The sequence below is a fragment of the Hippopotamus amphibius genome, chromosome 3 (genome assembly GCF_030028045.1).
Source record: "Hippopotamus amphibius kiboko isolate mHipAmp2 chromosome 3, mHipAmp2.hap2, whole genome shotgun sequence".
NCBI lineage: Eukaryota > Metazoa > Chordata > Mammalia > Artiodactyla > Hippopotamidae > Hippopotamus > Hippopotamus amphibius.
Window position 1 is genome coordinate 81,775,170 of NC_080188.1, and position 21,327 is coordinate 81,796,496.

General features: G+C 41.0%; 2 protein-coding genes across 6 annotated transcripts in view; one reads left to right on the forward strand and one right to left on the reverse strand.

The window, feature by feature from the left end:
- Positions 1 to 21,327, reverse strand: part of SH3D19 (SH3 domain containing 19) — a 159,266-nt gene that overhangs the window by 126,381 nt on the left and 11,558 nt on the right. The gene's annotated exons all lie outside the window — the stretch shown is intronic.
- PRSS48 (serine protease 48) lies at positions 226 to 7,076 on the forward strand. The gene is made up of 6 exons (XM_057726015.1): positions 226 to 268; positions 832 to 840; positions 1,397 to 1,559; positions 3,426 to 3,688; positions 4,568 to 4,737; positions 6,801 to 7,076. Exons 1-6 carry the CDS (start codon positions 226 to 228, stop codon positions 7,074 to 7,076), a joined length of 924 nt encoding a protein of 307 aa, XP_057581998.1.

Below are 21,327 nucleotides of genomic sequence, written 5' to 3' on the forward strand. Positions count from 1 at the left end.
CTCGGGCCCCAGCTCCTCCCCCTGGTGCCTGCAGCTGCGCTTCTCAAGCCTGGTCTCTTCAGCGCCGGGCCAGGGTGAGGACCAAAGGAGACGAGGGGAGGAAACCGAGGGTCCGCCTAGGAGGAGAAGCCGGTCCCGCCCCTGTTCCCCGGCTGCTCCCAGCTGGCCTGGCCCCCGGGAGCCTGAGTCCAGAAAGCAGGACGTGCCGACCCTGAGGACAGAGACATGGGCCCTGCGGGCTGTGTCTTCCTGCTGCCCCTTCTGCTGGGTGAGCCCCTGAGGTTGGGGTGGGGTGGGGTGGGGTGGTGGGTGGAGAGGAGGAGGCAGAGGTTTTTCCGCTCAGTAAGTTACCATATAGAGTAATAGGACACTTCACCCACGGGATGTGACTTGTGAGTGGTGTGCCCTGCTGAAGTCCTGAGGGGACCCTCTGTGCCAGGCCCCAAGCGGTCCAAAGCTCTTGGATGTAGCAGTAAAACGAAGATCCCTGCCCTCAGGGGGCTTGTAGTCAAGGCAGATATATCCAATATGTAAATTACAAGGCAGGTTAGAAAGGAATAACTGTGGCCGGAAAGGGGCGGCTAAAGTACAGGGACAAGAGGCATTGTCATTTTAAATGGGGTGGTCAAGGCATGTTTCACTAAGAAAAAGCTGTTTGAGGAAAGACTTGAAGGAGATGACTGATTTAGCTAAGAGGATTGAGAAAAAGAGCATCTCAGGCAGAGGGAACTGGAAGTACAAACGCAGTTCCATGATTTCAGGAACGAGCTTGTTCATTTATTTTTCCGGCCCGTGGTGATTTAAAAGCCGGATAGGCTGAGAATAGCAAAGAGATAACAGGTAGCAAAAAAGAAAGATACACAAATACTGCAAAATGCTAGTTCAGTTCAAGAAAACATGACAAAAGTAAATAACTTATAAACCTCAAAATCACCTGAAGGCATTAATGTATTTACAACCTCACATGCTTGATATTCCTGATGGCAGCCATGAATTTATGCTGCTGAAGAAGTCAGGTAAGGATGTAATTATCAAGGTTCCCACTAATGGGTATTTATAAAAGTTTGGCCTTTAACACCAATCTGAGAAACTTAAGTAAACAGAAAGCCTCTCTATTCAGTGAATCTGGATATAAGATGTGTTGTTATATATTAATGATATGGTGTATTTGTTTTAGGGTCTTGCCTACCCTTTTCTTTTCAGAGGAAATCTCTGCAGTCAGGTGAGTGGTCTCCACTTGAGCCCAAGACTACTGGGGTTAGCACTGGAACAGGATGGAGTGTGGAGGCCAGGGAGGACTCAGGTGCTAGGAACGGATGGGAGTTTGGAGATAAGACGGGGATCAGAAGAACAGGACCGCCAGAGCTCCACCCTTCTCTCTCTCCTCTTTCTCTAGTGTGCGGACGACCTGTACACTCAAGCCGTGTTATGGGTGGCGAGGCTGCCGCTGCCGGGCACTGGCCTTGGCAGGTCAGCCTGCACTTAGGCACGTCCCACATCTGTGGGGGTTCCCTCATCAGTGACAGGTGGATACTGACAGCAGCACACTGCCTACACCTGTGAGTTCTAGCTGGTGGCTGTGACAGAGAGGTTCTCAATAAATATCTGGAAGAGCCCATGAATGAACCAACAGACTAAAGAAAGTGCCAAGATGAACAGGCAGAAGGAAACCTAGGTCATCCTGGACTAGGGACAGGGCATAGATGTAGAAAAAAAAAAATGATGAAAACAGTCACTATGTTAGAAACGTTTTTTACTTTTCACCAAAAATCACTTCCTCAACACCAGTCAGGGAATTTTGTCTTCAGCTATTGTGGGTCACAAACACAATCTTTCAGAGAAGCAAGGTACCAGGTGGTGAGGAGCTGCAGAGAGAGGTCCACGTGAAACTTATGTCTCCGGCCAACAGCTAGTGAAGATGGGACAGAGCCTCTTGAGTCGAGCCTTGAGATGACACTGCAGCCCTGCTTGTGTACAGCTTGGTCAGAGACACCCAGATTCCTGACCCACAGAGCGGTGAACTGTTTGTTCGCTGTTCTAAGCCTCTAAGCTTTGTGGTAACTTATGCCACAAGAGATGACATATATACAGAAATCAAAACGACAGGACTTTTTGAAAACAAACGCAAAGCTCAAAGAAAATAGTGTAATAACTTCAAAATGCTGAGAGAATTCCAAGCCACAATTCTGCTCACGTTTACAAACTATCAATCAAGTGTGGGACAGAAATAAGACATTTTCAACTACACAAAGCAGCAAAAATATTCCCTCTCATGCACATTTTCTCAGGAAGCCAGAGGAGAATGTGCTTCACCAAAAGAAAGGGAGGAAAACATGGGATCCAGAAAAAAATAGAATACGACACGGAAAAAAAACCCTCTAGAGAATCATAAAGAAAAGTATCAAGACTGGAGTTAGAGGACAGAGGGCTTAAAAAAAAAAAAAAGGATAGTATCGAGAGAAAGTCTAACATATCAATATATAGAGAGGTTTACACTTCTGACAGACAGTTTGGGGAACAAATGATGAGCTAATGATAGGTACATAGAAAACTAAAAGAACAAAGAAGTGATTCCACATTATTAACTCCAGGAGAAGCAAAAGTTTTACAAGAAATCTCATTACAGTACCCAAGATGTGAATAATGTTTCATAGTCACAAGAAGATACATACTAAATGCTGATCTAACAAAGAGTTATACTAGATTAGGAGGAAAGTGAAAAGGAAGCAGGGGGTTGGCAGTACATGGTGGTTCAACCCCCCACCTTCTACAGTAGGAATGCAATATTCTAAAACGGAAAGAAAAAAATTAATGGCGATATACAGGGTTTCTTGAAAACACTAGGGAAAATGCTAAAAGAAAGAGCTAAGAGTTGAAAGTGACTGCCTTTGGATAGCACGAATTGAGGGCCGTAGGCAGAGAATTTCTGTTATTTACTTATTTTGTAAATCTGATCAAACTACTTGACATTTTAAATTACATGTATTTAGATAGACAGACAGACACATGAACTTTGGTGGTTATGTTTTACTTTAATTTTTTATTTAGAAATAAAGGTCTAGTGCTCAGAAATCAAAAGTGAAAATAAAACAATGACTATTAAGCATATAGGTGATGGCTGAAACTATGGAGATAGTAGAGGTGAGTAAGAGAACCAGGGAAAAAATACAGGACAAAACTCTGGCCATAAGCGTATAAAAGGAGACCACAGAAACAGCAGACAGCAAAAGAGTGATCAGGGAGGGAGGGAAGGAGAAAAGGAGACTAACCAAACCAACCTATGCCAAGTTGGAAGCCGCCTGGTTATTTCCAAGTCTGTGACCCTCCTTTCTTGCCTAACTTAGTGCTACACGTAGGCAGCTGGTTCTGACCCCGCTGCAGCACAGAAGCATGCTCCACTTTTATTCTCTTTCTCTTCCCCTTAGACACCGGATTCCTTTCTTATACACTGTATGGCTGGGATCAATTGATATAGGCCATTCAAATACAGGTGTGAAGCACCATGTGTTCCAAATTGTCATCCATCCCAAATACGACGACATCACTGCAGACATTGCCTTGTTGAGGCTGTTCTCTAAAGTGACCTTCAGTTCTTCCATCCTGCCCATTTGCTTGTCCAATGTCAAAAAGCAGTTGACAATTCCAGACTCTTGCTGGGTGACTGGATGGGGAAAACTGGAAGAGGAAGGTGAGAATGGGTAGAGAAAGGGACTGTTTTATACATCACACCTTATTGTACCCACTCCAGGATATTCATATTCTAGGCATTTCATTACTATGGGAAATATTTTCAACAAAACCAGATCAACCTATGGACACTATCTAAAAGTCTTCAAGGGCTTCCTAGGTGGCGCAGTGGTTGGGAATCCACCTGCCAGTGCAGAGGTCATGGGTTCGATCCCAGCTCCTGGAGGATCCCACATGCCGCCGAGCAACTAAGCCCGTGTGCCAAAAAAAAAAAAGTCTTCAAATAAAATCTTTGTTTATTTATATGTTTATTTACTCTTATATCCTAGCTCTAGCAGCAAGAACAGACATTAACAATTTAATTAATTAATTTATTCATTTATTAATACTAACAATTTAAACACACAATTACCCTTCTGAAACAGAGGTTAACAAAGCTGATTTAAAGTTTGGAAAGAGGCTAGTGCTTTTTTAATCTGTTTTTAAAGTGTTGTGCCAATGCTTTCCCAAGATGGAGTAAAGACAAGACAGGAAATGATCTGGGAGCAGAAAAATGAGAAAGGAAAAAGTTTTAGAACACTGTCAAATACTCACATCTTTACTTAATCAAAACGTATCAGAATTTCTCTTTATTTAGAACATTAGGAATGCCCCCAAGTGGCACATTAGAAAAACCCCAAATAGAATATCAAATTATCCGTTTTTTTTTTTTAGATTAACTGTACCAAAAAAAACACCCCCCCTTCCATTAGCCAACATGATGGTAAAGTGACTGTTATTCTACTTTCGGATCCCACTCAGAGATGTTGCATATCATGACTGCATGTTGTCCCGTACCTCTCCAGGTCGCTTTTCCTTTCATTCCTATTTATCTCTACAGATTCTGATTTCCCTACCACCCTCCAGGAAGCAGAAATACCCATCATTGAACGCCAGTACTGCGAAAAAGTCTACAACCCGACGGGTTACCTATTGCCAGAAACAGAATGGGTCATTCAGGAAGGCATGATTTGTGCTGGTGATCTTGAGAAAAGAAAGGATACTTGCCAGGTTAGGATTTGCTCTTGAAATTTTTTTAAAAGTTTAACATGAGATCTTAATTTGGATCCCAGTTTGCTCCTCTGTAAACAACAGTGAATTGGGAATCAGGAGACAAGTGTTCTGACAATAATTCTTGTGTTAACCTAGATAAGTCACTTAACCTTTATCTATTAATTTAAATCTCTTCAACTATTGATCTAGAGTAATACTAACCACTGGTGTGTGGGTCTCATATGTTTTTATATATCTATTAAGAGGTTGACATAGAATTGCCAACTTTTTAATTTTTTCAAGTAAGAAACATTTCATTGTACACTTAAAAGATGTCATTCCATTGTCTCCTGCTCATAACTGTCTGATGAAAACCCAGCAATCATTTGTGTCTTCCTCCATTGGGTGTGATGTGTGGCTTTGCTCTGGCTGCTTCCAATATATTTTCCTTCATATTTGATTGTTAGAAGTTTGAATGTCATGTGCTAGATATGATTTTCTTTGTCTTTGCCCTATTTGGGATTCACTAAATTGTTTTTTTAATCTATTTTTTTACCTTTCATCAAAACTTGGGAAATTTTCATTCATGATTTCTTCAACTATTATTCTGACTCATTTCTCTTTTCCTCTTCTGGTTAAAACAGGAAATTTATAAGTTACAACTTTTGATATTTTCATACAAGTCCATGATTACTCTATATTTTTTTACCTTTTTCTGTTTTTCAAGTTGGATACTTTAAATTAATCTATATTCAAAATCATTGCTTCTTTCTCCTGCCATGTACATTTTACTGTTAAGTTCCTCTAGTGAAATTTTTATTTCAGATATTTTATTTTTTAGTTCCAGAATGACCATTTGGGTTTTACTTCCTCCCTCCCTCCCCCTCTCTCTCACATACACACATTTTTCTATATCTCTGCCAAAATTCCCTATCTATATATTCATTATTTATAAATCAAACAACAGTGAGACAACTTCACACCCACAAGGATGGCTGTAATCAAGACAGATAATAACAAGAGTTGGCAAGGAATGTGGAAAAATTAGAATCTTCATACAACCTAGTGAGAATGTAAAATGGTGTAGCCACTTCGGAAAACCTCAAAAGGTTAAGTATAGACTTACCATATACTTAGGAATGGAATTCCTGGATCATAACATCCAAGAGAAATGAAAACCTATATCCATATAAAAACATGTACATGAATATTCATTGCAGCATTATTCATAATAGCCAAAAAGTGAAAGCAACCCAAATGTCCATCAACTGATGACTAGAAAGATAAAATGTGGTATGTCAACATAATGGAATATTATTCAGCCATAAAAAGGAATGGAAGACTTACACATGCTATAGGTATAACATGGATGAAACTTGAAAAGAGTACGCTAAGTGAAAGAGGTCAGACATAAAAGGTCATATATTATATGGTTTCATTTATACAAAATGTCCATGATATGCAAATCCTCAGAGGCAGAAAGCAGACAACTGGTTGGCCTAGGGCTGGAAGGAATGGGAGGAAATGAGGGTGACTGCTAAAGGGTACAGGTTTTTTTTTTAGGAGGTGACAAAAATTGGTTGTGGTGATGGTTAACACTGTGAATATAATAAAATTGAACTTTAGATGGGTGAATTGTATGTATGTGAATTATATCTCAATAAAGCTGTTACCAAAAAAACCAGCAAGACAGACATACCACCAACTACCATCACCACCATTTTATATAAGAAAGGATTATTTTAATACTAAAAAAGGCAACAAGAACCTAAGAATAGAAAAGTAAGGACAGTTCATTCAACTGAATGAATTTAACTTTAGTGAAAAATTCATCATATTTCTTTTTAATCACAGATGAGTATTTTGAAACTTCTGATGTATTTAGCTAAGGTCTCCACCAATTTCAGATTCTGTGATTCTAAATTTCCATGTCTCCCTCAAGGCAGTGGGAAGTCCGGCCCCCTCTGGAGTTTTATAGCTCCACAGGTTCCATCAACCCATTCGAAGGAACCTCCACCCCTCATGACCACTCTCCTCTTCCTGGCCCTTCTCTGTGCTTATGACCTTTCTCTCTTCCTTAGGGTGATTCTGGAGGGCCTCTGTCATGTCACATTGATGGTATATGGATCCAGATAGGACTGTCAAGCTGGGGAATAGGATGTGGTGATTCTTTTCCTGGAGTCTACACCAATGTGACCTACTACCAAAAATGGATTATGTCCGTTATCTCAAGAGCTGAGGTCTTGGGTGCCAACAATTTGGACTTATCTGACTTCTTGTTCCCTGCTGTACTGCCTTCTCTGGCTCTCCTGGGATCCTCCTGCGCCTTTGGGCCTAACATTTTACCAGGGGAATAGGCAGTGTAGCTGAAGCTGCTGGCCAAGTACAAGGCTAGGAAGGAATGCATGGAGAATAAGCCCTAGGGGCAGAGAACTCACAAGGAGAGTTGCTGGGAATTCTGGATGACTTCATTAAAATAATTAGAAATGATTTTGGTTTTGAGGTTCTTGATTCTGGAAGTAGGTTTCACTGGCTGGAATGTGAACAGCTGAGAAGTAAGAAAGAATGCCACTTTTGGGACTTCCCTGGTGGTCCAGTGGTTAAGAATCCATCTTCCAATGCAGGGGATGCAGGTTTGATCCCTGGCTGGGGAAGGAAGATCCCACATCCCACATGCCGCAGGGGAACCGAGCCTGCGCGGCGCCACTACTGAGCCTGCGCGGCGCCACTAAGACCCGAGGCAGCCAAAAAAACATAAATAAACGAATGCCACTTTTGTGCATGGCATTCTCTGTCCCTGACTAGGCCTCTTGCAAGGCAGGAAGGATGCCTTCTATAAGTAGGTATTTACAGACACAAATGAAATGGCGACATAAGCAGGCAACAAAGAAAGTATCTGTAAAGGCAAATGGGAATGTCCTCAAGAAAGTACTTTAAGGGTTCACTTCGTGCCCATGGGGTGAATTATGAGTGTCTTACCTGGTCTACATTCCTCTACTTCCTCTACTACCTTATGCTTCCCCTCTGTAACAAGGCATCAAATAAGAAATCCATGTATGTAGTTCAGCTCTGAATATTTCTGAAACTTTTACTTTTTGAAATACCTATGTGACTACCACCAAAAATGGATTAATGCAATAATCCCAAGAGCTGAGATTTTGGGTTTCAATAATCTGGACCTTTCCAGGTTAATGTTACTTCTATAATTAAGTACTTTAAATGTTTATAAGGAAAAGATGACTTTCCTTGCTTCACTCGCATGCTTTCTTTTTGTTAAACAATCACGACTTCCTTTTCTGCCTGGGCTTCCAGCAGCTCAGAGCTGTTTTATCCTCGATTGCAGTCATCAGCTTTATCCTGTACTATCTGATCTAATTCTACTCACACTCCTTTTTATTTCAATCATCCTCCATTTCTTATTTGAATGAATTTAGGTTTTGTTGCCTGTGTGTCGTTTACGGTAAGTCAGCTTTCAAAAACAATGCTTTGGATAAATAGATACATTTAATAGGAAGTGAGGGTGGGTTTGGAAAGTTAAAGTTCTTGCTAACCCTGAACCTCACCTCTCCTCTAGGCTGCCACTAGAGCCTCCCAACCATCATTCCCACGTCCTTCCCATCACTCACACCTATGCTCAAGTGCATTTGCTCTCCACAGAATTCAGACTCGTGTTTTAAAAATAAAGATTTTAAAAATGCTTTTCTCCCCCTTTTCCCTGTTTACTGCATTTCAAAGGTATCCCATTGCTCAAAGAATAAGGACCAAAGTCCTTAACAGGACCTATAGAGCCCTGCTGGATCTGACCCCAGGCTGCCTCTTCGGCCTCATTTGGTCTCGCCCGACCTGCTCTCTTTTCTCTCACTTCCTCAAAGAAGCTGTTCCCAGCTCTCCTGACAAGAACAAATCCCCCCAATAGACAGTCTCGCACCACGGTGTTCTCCTTGATAAGACTCAACACAGGTGTAACTTGACATTCATTTGTGTAATTGTCTAATTAATGTATGTCTGTCTTACCGAAATGCAATGAGGTCCATGAGAGGAAGGATTTTTGTTTTTGCCAACCACTATATTCCAGTTTCAATAAGTATTTGCTGAATGAATGAATGAATGAGAAATAAATACACAATCTCTTTTGTCTCCCCAACTAAGGACCTTTTGTTTACTGAGGTAGCCCAGAACCTGGCACAAGGTCTTACACAAAGTAGGTTTTCAAATACTGGTTAAATAAGAGGATGAAGGAAAGAATGTTTTGGCCCTATTCTCTTTTTTTACCTCTCTGCAACTATAACACACAAAGGAACAAAGAGTACACAAAGCAGGTAAACTGAAATGTTTCTCAGAAACAGTAATTCAAGCTAAGCAAGCTCTGGAAAGATATAGAGGGCAAAGCAAAATGGCAGCCAAGAGAAAAGAACACGAGCGAGAAAGGAGGGGCAAGAAAGGAAAATGGGGAGGAAGGACAGACTAAAATCAAGACCTGGAGAAGAGCAAACAGGAAGAGAAAACACACAAACGTATGCGCCAGACCGACACAGCAAGCAGACATCCGAAAGGTCAAGAAAGCCAAAACACGGCTTCCTGCCATTCTTCCGGACCCTCAGGAAGCAACTGTTCCACAGCATGGGAATCCGACAATATTTTTCTCATGAACCAAGCGTTGAAACATAAACCTTTTAGAGAGACCAGGCCATTCAAGTGGGAAGAACGGGATAACTAGAGAAGACCACATGACCTCACTGTCCTGACCACTACTGGTTGGACTTACTGGAGATGAGTTAGGGGGTAGCTGGGCAGGTGGCCTAGAATCCAATAGATGCACTAAACACTGGACAACCCAACAGAGCCCTTCTCATGGGAAGTCTGAACATTGGCCCTATAGGGTATCAGCGTGCAATCAACAATATTAAGTGCCCACCATGTTCCAGGCACATTCTAGGTACTGAGGAACTGCAGCACATACAACACACCAAGCCTGCCTTCAAGGAATTTACATCCCACTGGGGGAGAGAGACAATAAATGCAAAATACAGTCTCCCCTCAGTAGCCACTGGGGTTTGTTCCAGGACCTCCATGGATACCAAAATCTGCAGATGCTTAAGTTCCTTTTAGAAAATGGCATCGTAAGCTGACGTGCCAAATCTGTGGCTTCCACGTTCGTGGATTCAAACAATCCCACAGGATGCAAAAATTCTGGTTACCGAGGGCCAACTGTAAATGTTCATTATAATGTCAAGTACAAGAAAGTCTGATAAAGGAAAATAACACAGAAACAGCAGATGAGGTATCAGGGTGGGGGTTTCCACTTTAGGTAGGGTGGTCGGGAAGTTTCTCTAAGGAGGTGACATTTACAGAGGCCCGCATGAAGGAGGGAAGCAAACCAAATACCTGGGAAAGAACATTCCAGGTAGACAGAACAGCAAATACAAAGGTTCTGAGGTGGGAGGATGCTGTGTGTGTGTGTGTGTGAGTTAGAACAGAGGTCACTGCTGAGTGGAGGCAGACAGGGCTGGGAATTGAGAGCAGGGGGGAGGCAGCGCCCTGGAAGCCGCAGTAAGGACCCTGAATCGCATTCTCAGTGAGATGGCAAGCACTGAGGGCTGAGAGCGGGGGAATGAAAGGGTAGAAGAACAGAAGATCCCACACCACCGCTCGTGGGAGTTTGCAGAGGCCATGAGGGAGCTAGGATGGTAGACAGGGTAAGCTGGATGGTAGCAGAATTAAACAAGAAGCAGACAGAATGGGATATCAACACCAGTAAGCAAACAAGCAAGACACCAGAGGACCACGGCACCCCAACATCAGTGAGGAAAGTTCGATTCCATGAGGCTGCAGGCTCTTTCTTGTCTTCCCTGTTCCCTACCCACAACACTCTCATGATAAGGTCCCGTGAACCAAGGTGAAGAAAAGTACAAGCCCAAGTTTTTTACCTTCTACTTTATACTTCATCACTAAGCTACCTACCTCACTTCCTATTTGCTTTCTCCCTTCCTACCCAGAGCCATATCCTTCTCATTCCTTCCTCCTATTTCCACCTCAAGGTCTTATTTAATTTGTCCTCTACACCTGGAATACCCTTCTCTTGTACACTCAACCCAATCACACCTCCTTGATTAGAAAAGGAGGCAGTGAATATCTGAAAAACACACTGAAAGGACCCTAGGAGATGGTTTTAAAAACTAACAGGGAATGGGGTGATGTATATGGTATGTGAATTATATCTCAATAAAGCTAATTTAAAAAAAAAATGAGCAGGGAAGTTTTTTTTCCTGCTTAAACAGAAAACAACTAGCCTGTGGTGTATTTAGGGCTTTCTAAAAATCTTCTAAATAATTCTTGTGATTGTATTTCAAGAAAAAAAGCTCAAACTAACCACAAACATTTTCTGTTTCCATTGCTAAAACACAAAATATAAAGCTTAATCCAATATATGAGTATAGCACCTAGTAACACATTACTAGAGGACAAAAGAATCAATAAACGTTTGTGTTCACAAAACTAGAATGTCACAATTACTGGTAATAAATTTAGTCCATACCACCACTGACCAAATGAGGAGAAAATTAATAGGAACATCTTTATGCCTTATTTTGGAGGGGGGCTCAACAGCCTTTCTGCCTTAAAAATCTATTTTAATTTCCAGCTTTATTCCTTGGAATGTCTGCTTTCACATGCTCCAATTTTTCATTTTCTTGTCTTGAGGAATTTTAATTAGGGTTGGATTTGCTAAGGTCACATTTAACAAAGAAAGCTATACACTAAGGCTGCTGAAAATCCAACCAGAATTTTTTTTCCCTAAAAGTGATGAAATATAGTTACTTCCAGAAGTCCTATTCATATAACAAATAGATTATTTCAAGTAATCATCCATTTTTTTCTTTATTTCACTAAATTGTGAAGTCACCCCCAACATGTAGGATTATTATAGAAAAAGGATTCAGAATAATAAAACGTGGAAGTTATATTTTTATAGTATTTCAACAATGGGTATTTTATCTTTTTAGATGCTTGGCTTCATTCTGAAGCTATAATTATTCTCTGCACCAAATTCGACTGTGTACAGTTTATTTACATACTAGAAATCAGTTGCCTGAGAATTTTGCTAAACATGTTCCTTCTTTAAGGGGAAGCTGAGACGAAGCGAGAGAGTAGCACAGACATATATATACTACCAACTGTAAAATAGATAGCCAGTGGGAAGTTGTTGTATAACAAAGGGTGTTCAACTCGAGGATGGACGATGCCTTAGAGGACTGGGAGGGGGAGGATGGGGGGGACTTGAGGGATGGTGGAGGGGGAGTCGAGGGAGGGAGGGAATACGGGGATATGTGTATAAAAACAGATGATTGAACTTGGTGTACCCCCCCAAAAAAAAATAATAAATAAAAAATTAAAAAAATAATAATAATAAAATAAATAAATAAATAAAAACAGATGATTGAACTTGGTGTACCCCCCCAAAAAATAATAAAAAATAACATTAAATTAAATTAAATTTTAAAAAAAGGAAAAAAAAAGGAGCAGAAGGGAAGAAGTCATTCAAGATAACCAGAGATTAGATTAACTTTATTCCTTACAATCAATAATTAAGAGGAAATGTTCACTGTTATAAGAATAAAAAAAATATTGAAATCGTTAATGCGGAAATTCTAATTGCTTTCCAGGATAATTATCCTCAACCAACCCCAAATCTCTTCACAGCGTGTAAGCCCTCACTTCCCTTCTCCATGCGGTTGGAATAAAGTAACCGAGGTCTAGTCCTGTGGCTCTCTGTGCCACTCTTATGACACCTAGCCCACACTGCCTTGTACCATAACTAGCTATGATAATTAGCACCCAGGAGTAAAAAGAACAGGATAGGATCAGGGCCTAAGGCTCCAAAATGCTAAAGGCATCCTGATTTTCGTGGAAATTAGTGAGAAGTGGACAGAGTCTAGACACAGTTGGGTAGTAGGACTGAGATAACGTTTTTATTGGATTTGGATGTGATTCAATGGACCAGATGTAGGTGGTGGGAGTGAGGGTGGTAACTGGGATAGGAGGATGGGAAAGGCAAAGATCTGAAAAGAGAAATCAAGAATGACTGCTAGGTTACTGGTCTGAGAATGACCATACTATTACATGGAGGAAGGCTGGGGGAGGAACAGCTTGCTGGGCTATCAAATGCAGTGACAGGCTGAAGAATGGCCCCCAAGGATGTCCCTGTCTAATCCGCAGACCTGTGGATATGTTACATTACTTGGTAAAAGCAACTCTGCACATACGATTAAGTGAAGTATTTTGAGATGTGGAGATTATCCTGGATTATCTAGGTGGGCCTAATATAATCACAAATCTTTTTTTTTTTTGGGGGGGGTACACCAGGTTCAATCATCTGTTTTTATACACATATCCCCGTATTCCCTCCCTTCCTTGACTAATCACAAATCTTTTTAAAGAGGAATGCAGGAGAGTCAGAGTCAGAGATGTTTATGAGACTATGAGGAAGGATGGAAGCAGAAGAAAGAAAGGAACAAAGGTGCTATGCTGCTGGCTTTGCGGTTGGAGCAAGGTGCCACAAGCCAGAGAGTGCAGCTGGCCTACAGAAGTTTAGAAAGGCAAACACGGGACTTCCCTGGTGGCACAGTGGTTAAGAATTCACCTCCCAATGCAGGGGACATGGGTTCAATCCCTGGTCCAGGAGGATCCCACATGTCACGGAGCAACAAAGCCCATGAGTCACAACTATCAAGGCTGTGCTCTAGAGCCCCTGTGCTGCAACCAGTGAGCCCACATGCTCCAACTACTGAAGTCCACACGCCTAGAGCCCATGCTCCGCAACAAGAGAGCCACCACAATGAGAAGCCTGTGCACTGCAATAAAGACCTAACACAGCCAATATAAATAAATAATTTTTTTTAAAAAAAGGCAAACATAATTCTCCCCTAGACCTAGAGATAAAATGCAGCCCTACCAACACTTTGATTTTAGACCAGTGAAACTGATTTCAGACTTCTGACCTCCAGAACTGTACGACAATATATTCATGCTGTTTGAAGCCACTAAACTTGTAATTTGTTACAGCAGCAATGGGAAACTAATACATACATGTTAGATTTGAGACGTCTATTAGATATACAAGTAGAGATGCTGAGTAGGCAGTAAGAAGCTCAGAGAGGGCAGGACTAGAGAAATAAAATCAGAAGAATCTGTTTGAATTATGGACCCCCTTTCCCACATTACTCTAACCCCACACCCCAAAAAGCACTCATGCACAAACACATTTTTTCATGAAATTTCAAGATGTTCAACAATTTCTATATTTGTGGAACCTCTAGAAAGATGTAAGTAATCACAAAGTAGCCTGTTCTAACCCTGATAAGATTGCTCCCTCCCTAAGAAGGAAACCAAGTAACTCTTCATCAAAAAAAAAAAAAAAAAAAACTTAAAAAAAAAAGTTTTTTCCCAAATCTGCTTATTAAAAAAAAAGTTACAGAAATATCGAACATAAAGTTCAAATCCCCAAGTACCCACGGTGCTCATCAGTATCACCCTTAACATGGTCTCCTCTTGCTTAAAGGTGTGCTCAGTATACCTGTTTTTTTTAACCTTGCCTTTTTTGTTCTTTAATTAAGCTTGCTTTTTAAAATTAGCTTACGATAACAGAAAGGTGTGGTTACAACAGCTGCAAAGCTTCAGAGTTGAGGCTTTTGATTTCTTCTATTAAAAATTCCATATAACTAGGCTAGATAAAAAGAAAGGACAGCAGTCGGTTGATCAAAGAAATTTTGTGTCAATGAATTTTTGGCCTGAAAAATTAAAATCACTAGAGCATCTTCAAAGGCAAGTATTTGGATTTCTCCTATCCCCCTACGAGTTCAATGAAGCTATTTTTATTTCTGAAACAGAGAGCTAACTTGAAAGGCCTAGAGGAGACAGTATTTTTTAAAAATGCATTTGTTTCACGTTTTTTTTTTTTTTGTCCAGAAGCTGCTGAGTTGGTATCATAAGGAAAATTATGTTAGCTCACTTAAAGAGGGTCAATAAATGACTAGTTCCAAAATGGGCACATTTTAAACTTCTAAAAGCAGATCTTATTGGCAGTAAAACAAAACCACTGTCAACAGACCTTTCTTTGGAGCCCATCTGGCTTAGCCAAGCCCGCCCAAGAAGGAGCAATCCACTAGCATGAGGACAGGACCATCCTGCTGTGGGACATTACTCAATACTGCACAAAGTCAGCTTTGCACAGAACTTTTTATCAAGTGTTTTGAGTCTCCACAAGTGAAAAACATCTACCAAATACTATGGGACTTCATGAAATATGCTCTAGAAAAATCTTTCCAGAAGAAAGATTATATTCTTCCAGTCATGAACGTAAGCTAACAGGACTTGACCTGGGAATTCCCAGAAAAAAAAAAAAAAAAGGAAAAAAAGGTTCAAGGCCATGCTAAGAAATTTGAGCTTTATGGGAAGGGTAAAGTAAGACATTGAAAGGTTTTAATGTAGAGGAATAACACGATCAGTTTGTATTTTAGAAAAATCACTTTGGTGCTTGTGTAGAGAATGGATTACAGAGAAGCAAGTCAGGAGGGAGAAAGGCTAGTTGGTTTTCAGGCTGCCGCGACAGTGACAGATGCCTGGCCCAGGATGGTAGCAATGAGGATGGAGGAAAGAGGGCTGAGTCAAGGGCTAGGTAAGGGATGTAGTCAATAGATTCTGGTAACTGACTGGGTAGATATAAGTAATCATGGGGAGGGAGGAAGTTAAGAACTTCACCCAGGTTTCTGGCTTGGGCAGAGTTGTGTCATTCAGTGAGATATGGAACCCTGGAGAGATAGCTTAGGGGTGAGAATTATAAGACATCAAGAGTCCATAAAAAAGAAATCCAAACAGATATTACATTCTTATAATGAGCATTTATTAGAATACATTCCAAAAGCTCAATGGACCAATTTCTAGTTACTTGTTAGTTGCAGAGAGTTCATGAAAAACGTAACACACAAAGAATTCTGAAACCAAGTTTCTGCCATTAGTTTCGGTCTGCTCACACTAGCAAATCTTTAAGGAGGCTGTGGTAGATGGCATTGTTCCCAGTGTTTCACAGCTCTCCCTGCAGAAGGATGAGCTACCCACTCGAGGTACCAGGTGATTTGCAGGGCCTCCCACAGAAGGATTATACCTCCCTGCACCGCTGACACCCAGCTGGCCAAAGAAATGTGAGTAGAAGTAATATATGCCACTTCTGAGCAGAAGTTTTACAAGCTGGCATATGGTTTGCCCATTGCTTCTTTTCTCAGTTAGGAATTGCTCCTCCAGCCAGGATCCCAGAATGAAGAAGACAAGTGAGGCTGAATATACCTGTCATAAGATACTGAGCTTTGGAGGTTGTTTGTAACCACAGCATTCACAAAATAGCCAGATGTATGATGGCTATAGGTGTCTAACAAATAACAACATAGGATTTGTATTTCCCCTCCTCCAGCTGAATTTTCCTGGTGATCTGCTAAGAAGCAATCTGATGAGAAAAAAGCAATAGTTGGCCCTAGTATCCGAAAACTGAAACAAAGAATGTTTAACTTGAAAGAAAAGTTGATAGTCTGGAGTCGCAAATTTTTTCTGTTAAGGGATAAACAGTAAATATTTGAGGCTCACAAGCCACAGACTCTGTTGCAACTACTCAACTCTGCAGATACAGCACAAAAGCAGCCACAGACAATATATAAAAGAATAAGCATGGCTGTGTTCCAATAAAACTTTATTTACAAAAACAGGCAGTGAGCCGGATTTGGTCCACAGGGCTATGGTTTCCAGATCCCTGGTCTAAATCCTTCATATCGTCAATGAGGAATCTGAGACCTAGAAAGATTAAATCAAGGACATACAGCTGGCTGGTGGCAAGTTGAGCATTACCCTGCAGGTCTCCTGAATCTATTGCTTTAGAACAGGTTCTGTTGGGTCACAACTTGGAGATGAAACACAGCAAAAAACACAGCAGAGAACTCTAAGGGTAGGTTCTGATTATGTTAAACAGCTTTCGAGAGTGTGGTTATAAATGAGGATTTGCTTTTCAAGTGATTATGGCTTTCACAAAAACAAGTGAATGACATAAGATGGAATAGGTGAACGAATGATAAATTAGCCAGTGTTTGGAAAATGATCTTCCCAGGAAATGCAATTATATACTTCCTTCCTACTACCATTTTCTCCAGCGCTTATCAATCATTTCTTTTATCAACAGGACAGCATTTGCTACGATCACTGCAGGAACTCATCTTAAGGCAAAGCAGGTTTTAACAAAATACCGCAAAATGAGCAACAAATATACTAGACCAGCCGGCAATTATTTCACATGGTATTTGAAATTTATTTTCCTTTCTTCTAATTTCCAAATTAAAATTCATTGCAGGAAACTCAATACAGAAGTATATAAAGTGACACACTCCACACCCTCCTCAATTCTACTCCCCAGTGCTAACACATGACTGATTTATATCAGAAGAGTGCAATAAAGTTACCTCCTCTGAGTCATTCTTTTAAAAACAAAGAGGAATATAGGTTCCCTAGGCAGATATCCCTTGGAAATCAGGTTTTAAAAAGCAACAGACAAGTTAGGGGCTGTCTGTGGCCTGGAATTGAGAAAAGCTAACTGCCTATTCAGGGTTTAAAATGAAGGGTCTTGACCCCAGCACTGTAACCGGAAGAGTGGGGCTCCTCAAATACCCTGATAATGCTACTGCAGGATGTGCAAACACTTCAGAAATGAGTAAGACTATCCATACCTTCTCTTTTAGTATTTTCATTGGGAACACTTGGGCCAATCTGTTCATAAAAAGACTGACATTCTTAATCAGTTTCTTTTTTAATCCACGCTCCAGTGACATCAGTGACAATGGCAGAGTAAAGAACTTCAAAATTCTGTCCTCCATAAAAGCAATTAAAAACTGTCAGAAACTGGCAGAATCAACCTTTTTTTGAATTTTGAAAACTAACCAAAAGCTTGCAGCAACCACTTGATGCACTTAAGGACAGTGAAACACAATCAAGAAAAACAAGCTAGGTTCTGGCTTGAGGAGCGAGCTTTGTGGCATTTTAACTTACCCTGGTCGCATCTCCCACTCTCCAGCTCAGTGGAAGCCTTGAACATAATACCCTGCCTTCCTGGTACCAGTACCAGTGTCAGAGGGAGCAGAAAAGACCTCATTCACAAAGAATTGTAATAATTTGCTCTGACTTCTGGTGGTACCCTGGAAGACCAGCACAAAAGGCTTGCCTTTATCTTGCCTAACACAAAACTCTCCAAGAGCTAAAAAGTGGCTAGCTTGAGAAAGCTTATTGAAATCATTTACGGGCAAATAAATATATCTGTTGCTGCTGCATGAGGCAATGGATAATAGTTGTGGCAAACAAGAGACTAATCAAAGAAGTTGGGAGGAAAGGCTGGAGAATGAGATGCTTTGGGGGAAAAAGGGTTGTGAAAAGCTCCCACATATTCCTGGGAATCTAGAAGTCCACATGCATTCCCAGTGCACGCTCAGAAAGGATCTGAGAGGGCCCTAAACTCTCATCTCTGTCTGACCTACCGGCACTGCACAAGCAGAAAGTGAAGGCTAAGGTGAGCTGTACACTGCTTGGCTGAGTGGTGAAGGTGCCCTGTGATACACAGAGCACCCCCCTGCAAAGACTGGGAGTTTTTTTGTTTTTCATTTTTTTGGTTCTAGGCATTTAAGAAAAACTCTCTCCAATCACTCACTGACCACTAAGCTAACAAAACTGAGGCTTCAGTGCCACACACCACACAGAAATTACACACTTTACAAAATTAGTTTAGAAAAATCACTAGACAAGCAACAACAATCATAATTAGTAGCAATAACAAACCCTGGGGAGGAAGAAGACTCTGATTACAGAGTTGCTACATTGTAATATTCAAAATGTCCAGTTTTCAACCAAAAATTATGAGGCACACAATGAAACAAGAAAGTAATGGCCCATGCAAAGAAAAAAAAGAAAAAGCAATCAATATAAACAGTTCCTGTGGAAGCCCAGACATTGGAGTTACTAAACAAACACTTTATTTTTTTTTACTTTCTGTTTATTTTATTTTACTTTATTTTTTTAAGCTCTTTATTGGAATATAATTGCTTTACACTGTTGTGCCAGTTTTTGCTGTAGACAAAGACTTTAAAGCAGCTATCTCCAATATGTTCAAAGAGCTAAAGACACTGTTAAGAGAATGAAAAAATAAACTGCAGACTAGGAGAAATATTTTCACATCTCATATCCAACAAAAAATCTGAATGCAAAATACATAAAGAATGCTTTAAAATTCCATAATATGAAAACAAGCAACACGATTTTAAAATGTGCCAAGATTTGAACATTCTTCACCAAAGATGACATCATGGATAGCAATTAACCACATGAAAGGATGCTCAACATCATTATCCATTAAGGAAACGCACATTAAAGCCACCACAAGATATCACCACATGCCTATCAGAAAGGGTAAAACAGAAACAAAAGCAAATGAGAAAAACCTGATAATACCAACTGCTGATGAGGACGTGGAGCAACCAGAACTCTCATCCACTGCTGATGATAATGCAAAGTGGTACAGCACCACTCTGGAAAAGTTTGGCAGTTTCTTATAAAACTAAGCATACACTTACATATGGCCCATCAAACCAATATGTAAGTACTTAAACTAGAGAAATAAAAACTTGTGTTTATGCAAAAACCTGTGTTTATGTTTACAGCAGCTTATTCGTAAACACCAAAAACTGAAAATTACCTAAATGTCCTTCATCAGGTAAATGGATAAACTGTGGTACATTCATACAATGGAATACTACTCAGCAGCAAAAGAGAACAAAGTATTGACATAGGTAACAGCATTAATCAATTAACAACAGTGTGCTGGGTGAAATGACTCCATTCATATTATATTCTGGAAAAGGCAAAACTACAAAGACATAGAACAGATCAGGGGTTAAAGGATGTAGGGAAGATTTGACTACAAGGGGCAGCACAGGAATTTCGAGATGACCATGAAGGTGGTTACATGAATCTATATGTGTATTAAAGCTCACAGAGGGCTTCCTAGGTGGCGCAGTGGTTAAGAATCCGCCTGCCAATGCAGGGGACAGGGCTCGATCTCTGCTCCAGGAAGATCCCACATGCCGCGGAGCAACTAAGCCCGTGCACCACAACTATTGAGCCTGCACTTTAGAGCCTGTGAGCCACAACTATTGAGCCCATGTGCTGCAACTACTGAAGCCCATGCACCTAGAGCCCGTGCTCCACAACAAGAGAAGCCACAGCAATGCGGAGCCCACGCACCACAACGAAGAGTAGCCCCCACTCACTGCAACTAAAGAAAGCCCACACACAGCAAAAAAAGACCCAACACGGCCAATAAAATAAATAAATAAATAAATTTATAAAAGAAAAAGCTCACAGAACCACGTACCCAAAAGAAGTCAACTTTACTAAATGTAAATTAAAGATTAAAGGAGAAAAAGACTTCAGGGGTTCAAATCCCAGCTCTACTTCTCTTTGCCTCATTGTTCTTATCTTAAAAACAACCTGACTTTGTGTTGTTGGAGGATTACATGTGTTCCTGGCACACGTTAAGCACTACACTGGTGGCTGATCAATAAACTGTTTTGTTCAGACATGCTAAAAAGTTCATACTTAAAAAAAACCTACTACAAGAGTAAGAAATCTAGTTTTCAATGAAAAGAGCAAAGAATGAAAGAATATTGGGATTAAAACCCCTAATTCTTCACCACCTTTATTAAACAATCATTGGAAACCTATGAGGTGATCAGTACCAAATTACATTCTTCAAGGATTCTGTAAACCTCAGCCCGCTCCATCCTTCCTTGGAAACAATCCTTAACATCCACCCCCTCCCATCCTGCACAGACGTGGGGCTTGCAGCTTTCTAAGAGGCAGCAGCTGCTGCAAGTAACGGCGACTCCCATCTTGCCAGTGTCTCCCTCTTTACCTGAAAAGTAGCCTCCTTTCCTCGGCCAACTGTCCAAATCCACACTTGACCTTTCAGAGCCGAAGCGACGGGGACCCAAGAGGGCAGCGCTCGTGGGCGCCGAGGGGCCGCCCGCCTCCCAGGGCAGCCACCGCCGGGCGAAGCGACCCTGGAGGCAGGCGGTTAGGCAGGACTCCGAGCGCTGGACCTGACATCCGTTTGCTGCCCCTCCGCCCAAAGCCTGGCGCCAGCCGTACTGATAACACCAAATGCAAACGTCTAATGCTCATCATTGCTAAATAGGCAACGAGAAAGTTCCTGCTGTCAGAGCATATTGTTTCGGTGAGCCACGGGCAGGGTAGAAATTCACTCTCCATTGCTGCCTACACAAGGATTCGGGTTAGAATAAAACGTAATCAAACGAACAATAAAGACAACATTGCATCATAAAAAAAAATTCTATTCTATTTGACAGAGAGCCAATTACTGGTATACGTGCCAGGCACCCGTCTGTGTTATAAGGCTATAACAATGGACAATATAAATCTTCCTACGTGAAACTCATTACTGAAAGAGTGTCAGGCGTGGAATCGGCCAATTTTACCTTCCCTCCATTCTAAGAAACCTCAGAACAACCCCCA

Excerpts from the sequence above, each read along its gene's own strand:
- PRSS48 (XM_057726015.1), top strand. The coding sequence starts at position 226 with ATGGGCCCTGCGGGCTGTGTCTTCCTGCTGCCCCTTCTGCTGG. Across the intron at positions 1,560-3,425 it reads GCAGCACACTGCCTACACCT|ACACCGGATTCCTTTCTTAT; the intron begins GTGAGTTCTAGC and ends TCTTCCCCTTAG. Across the intron at positions 4,738-6,800 it reads AAAGAAAGGATACTTGCCAG|GGTGATTCTGGAGGGCCTCT; the intron begins GTTAGGATTTGC and ends TCTCTTCCTTAG.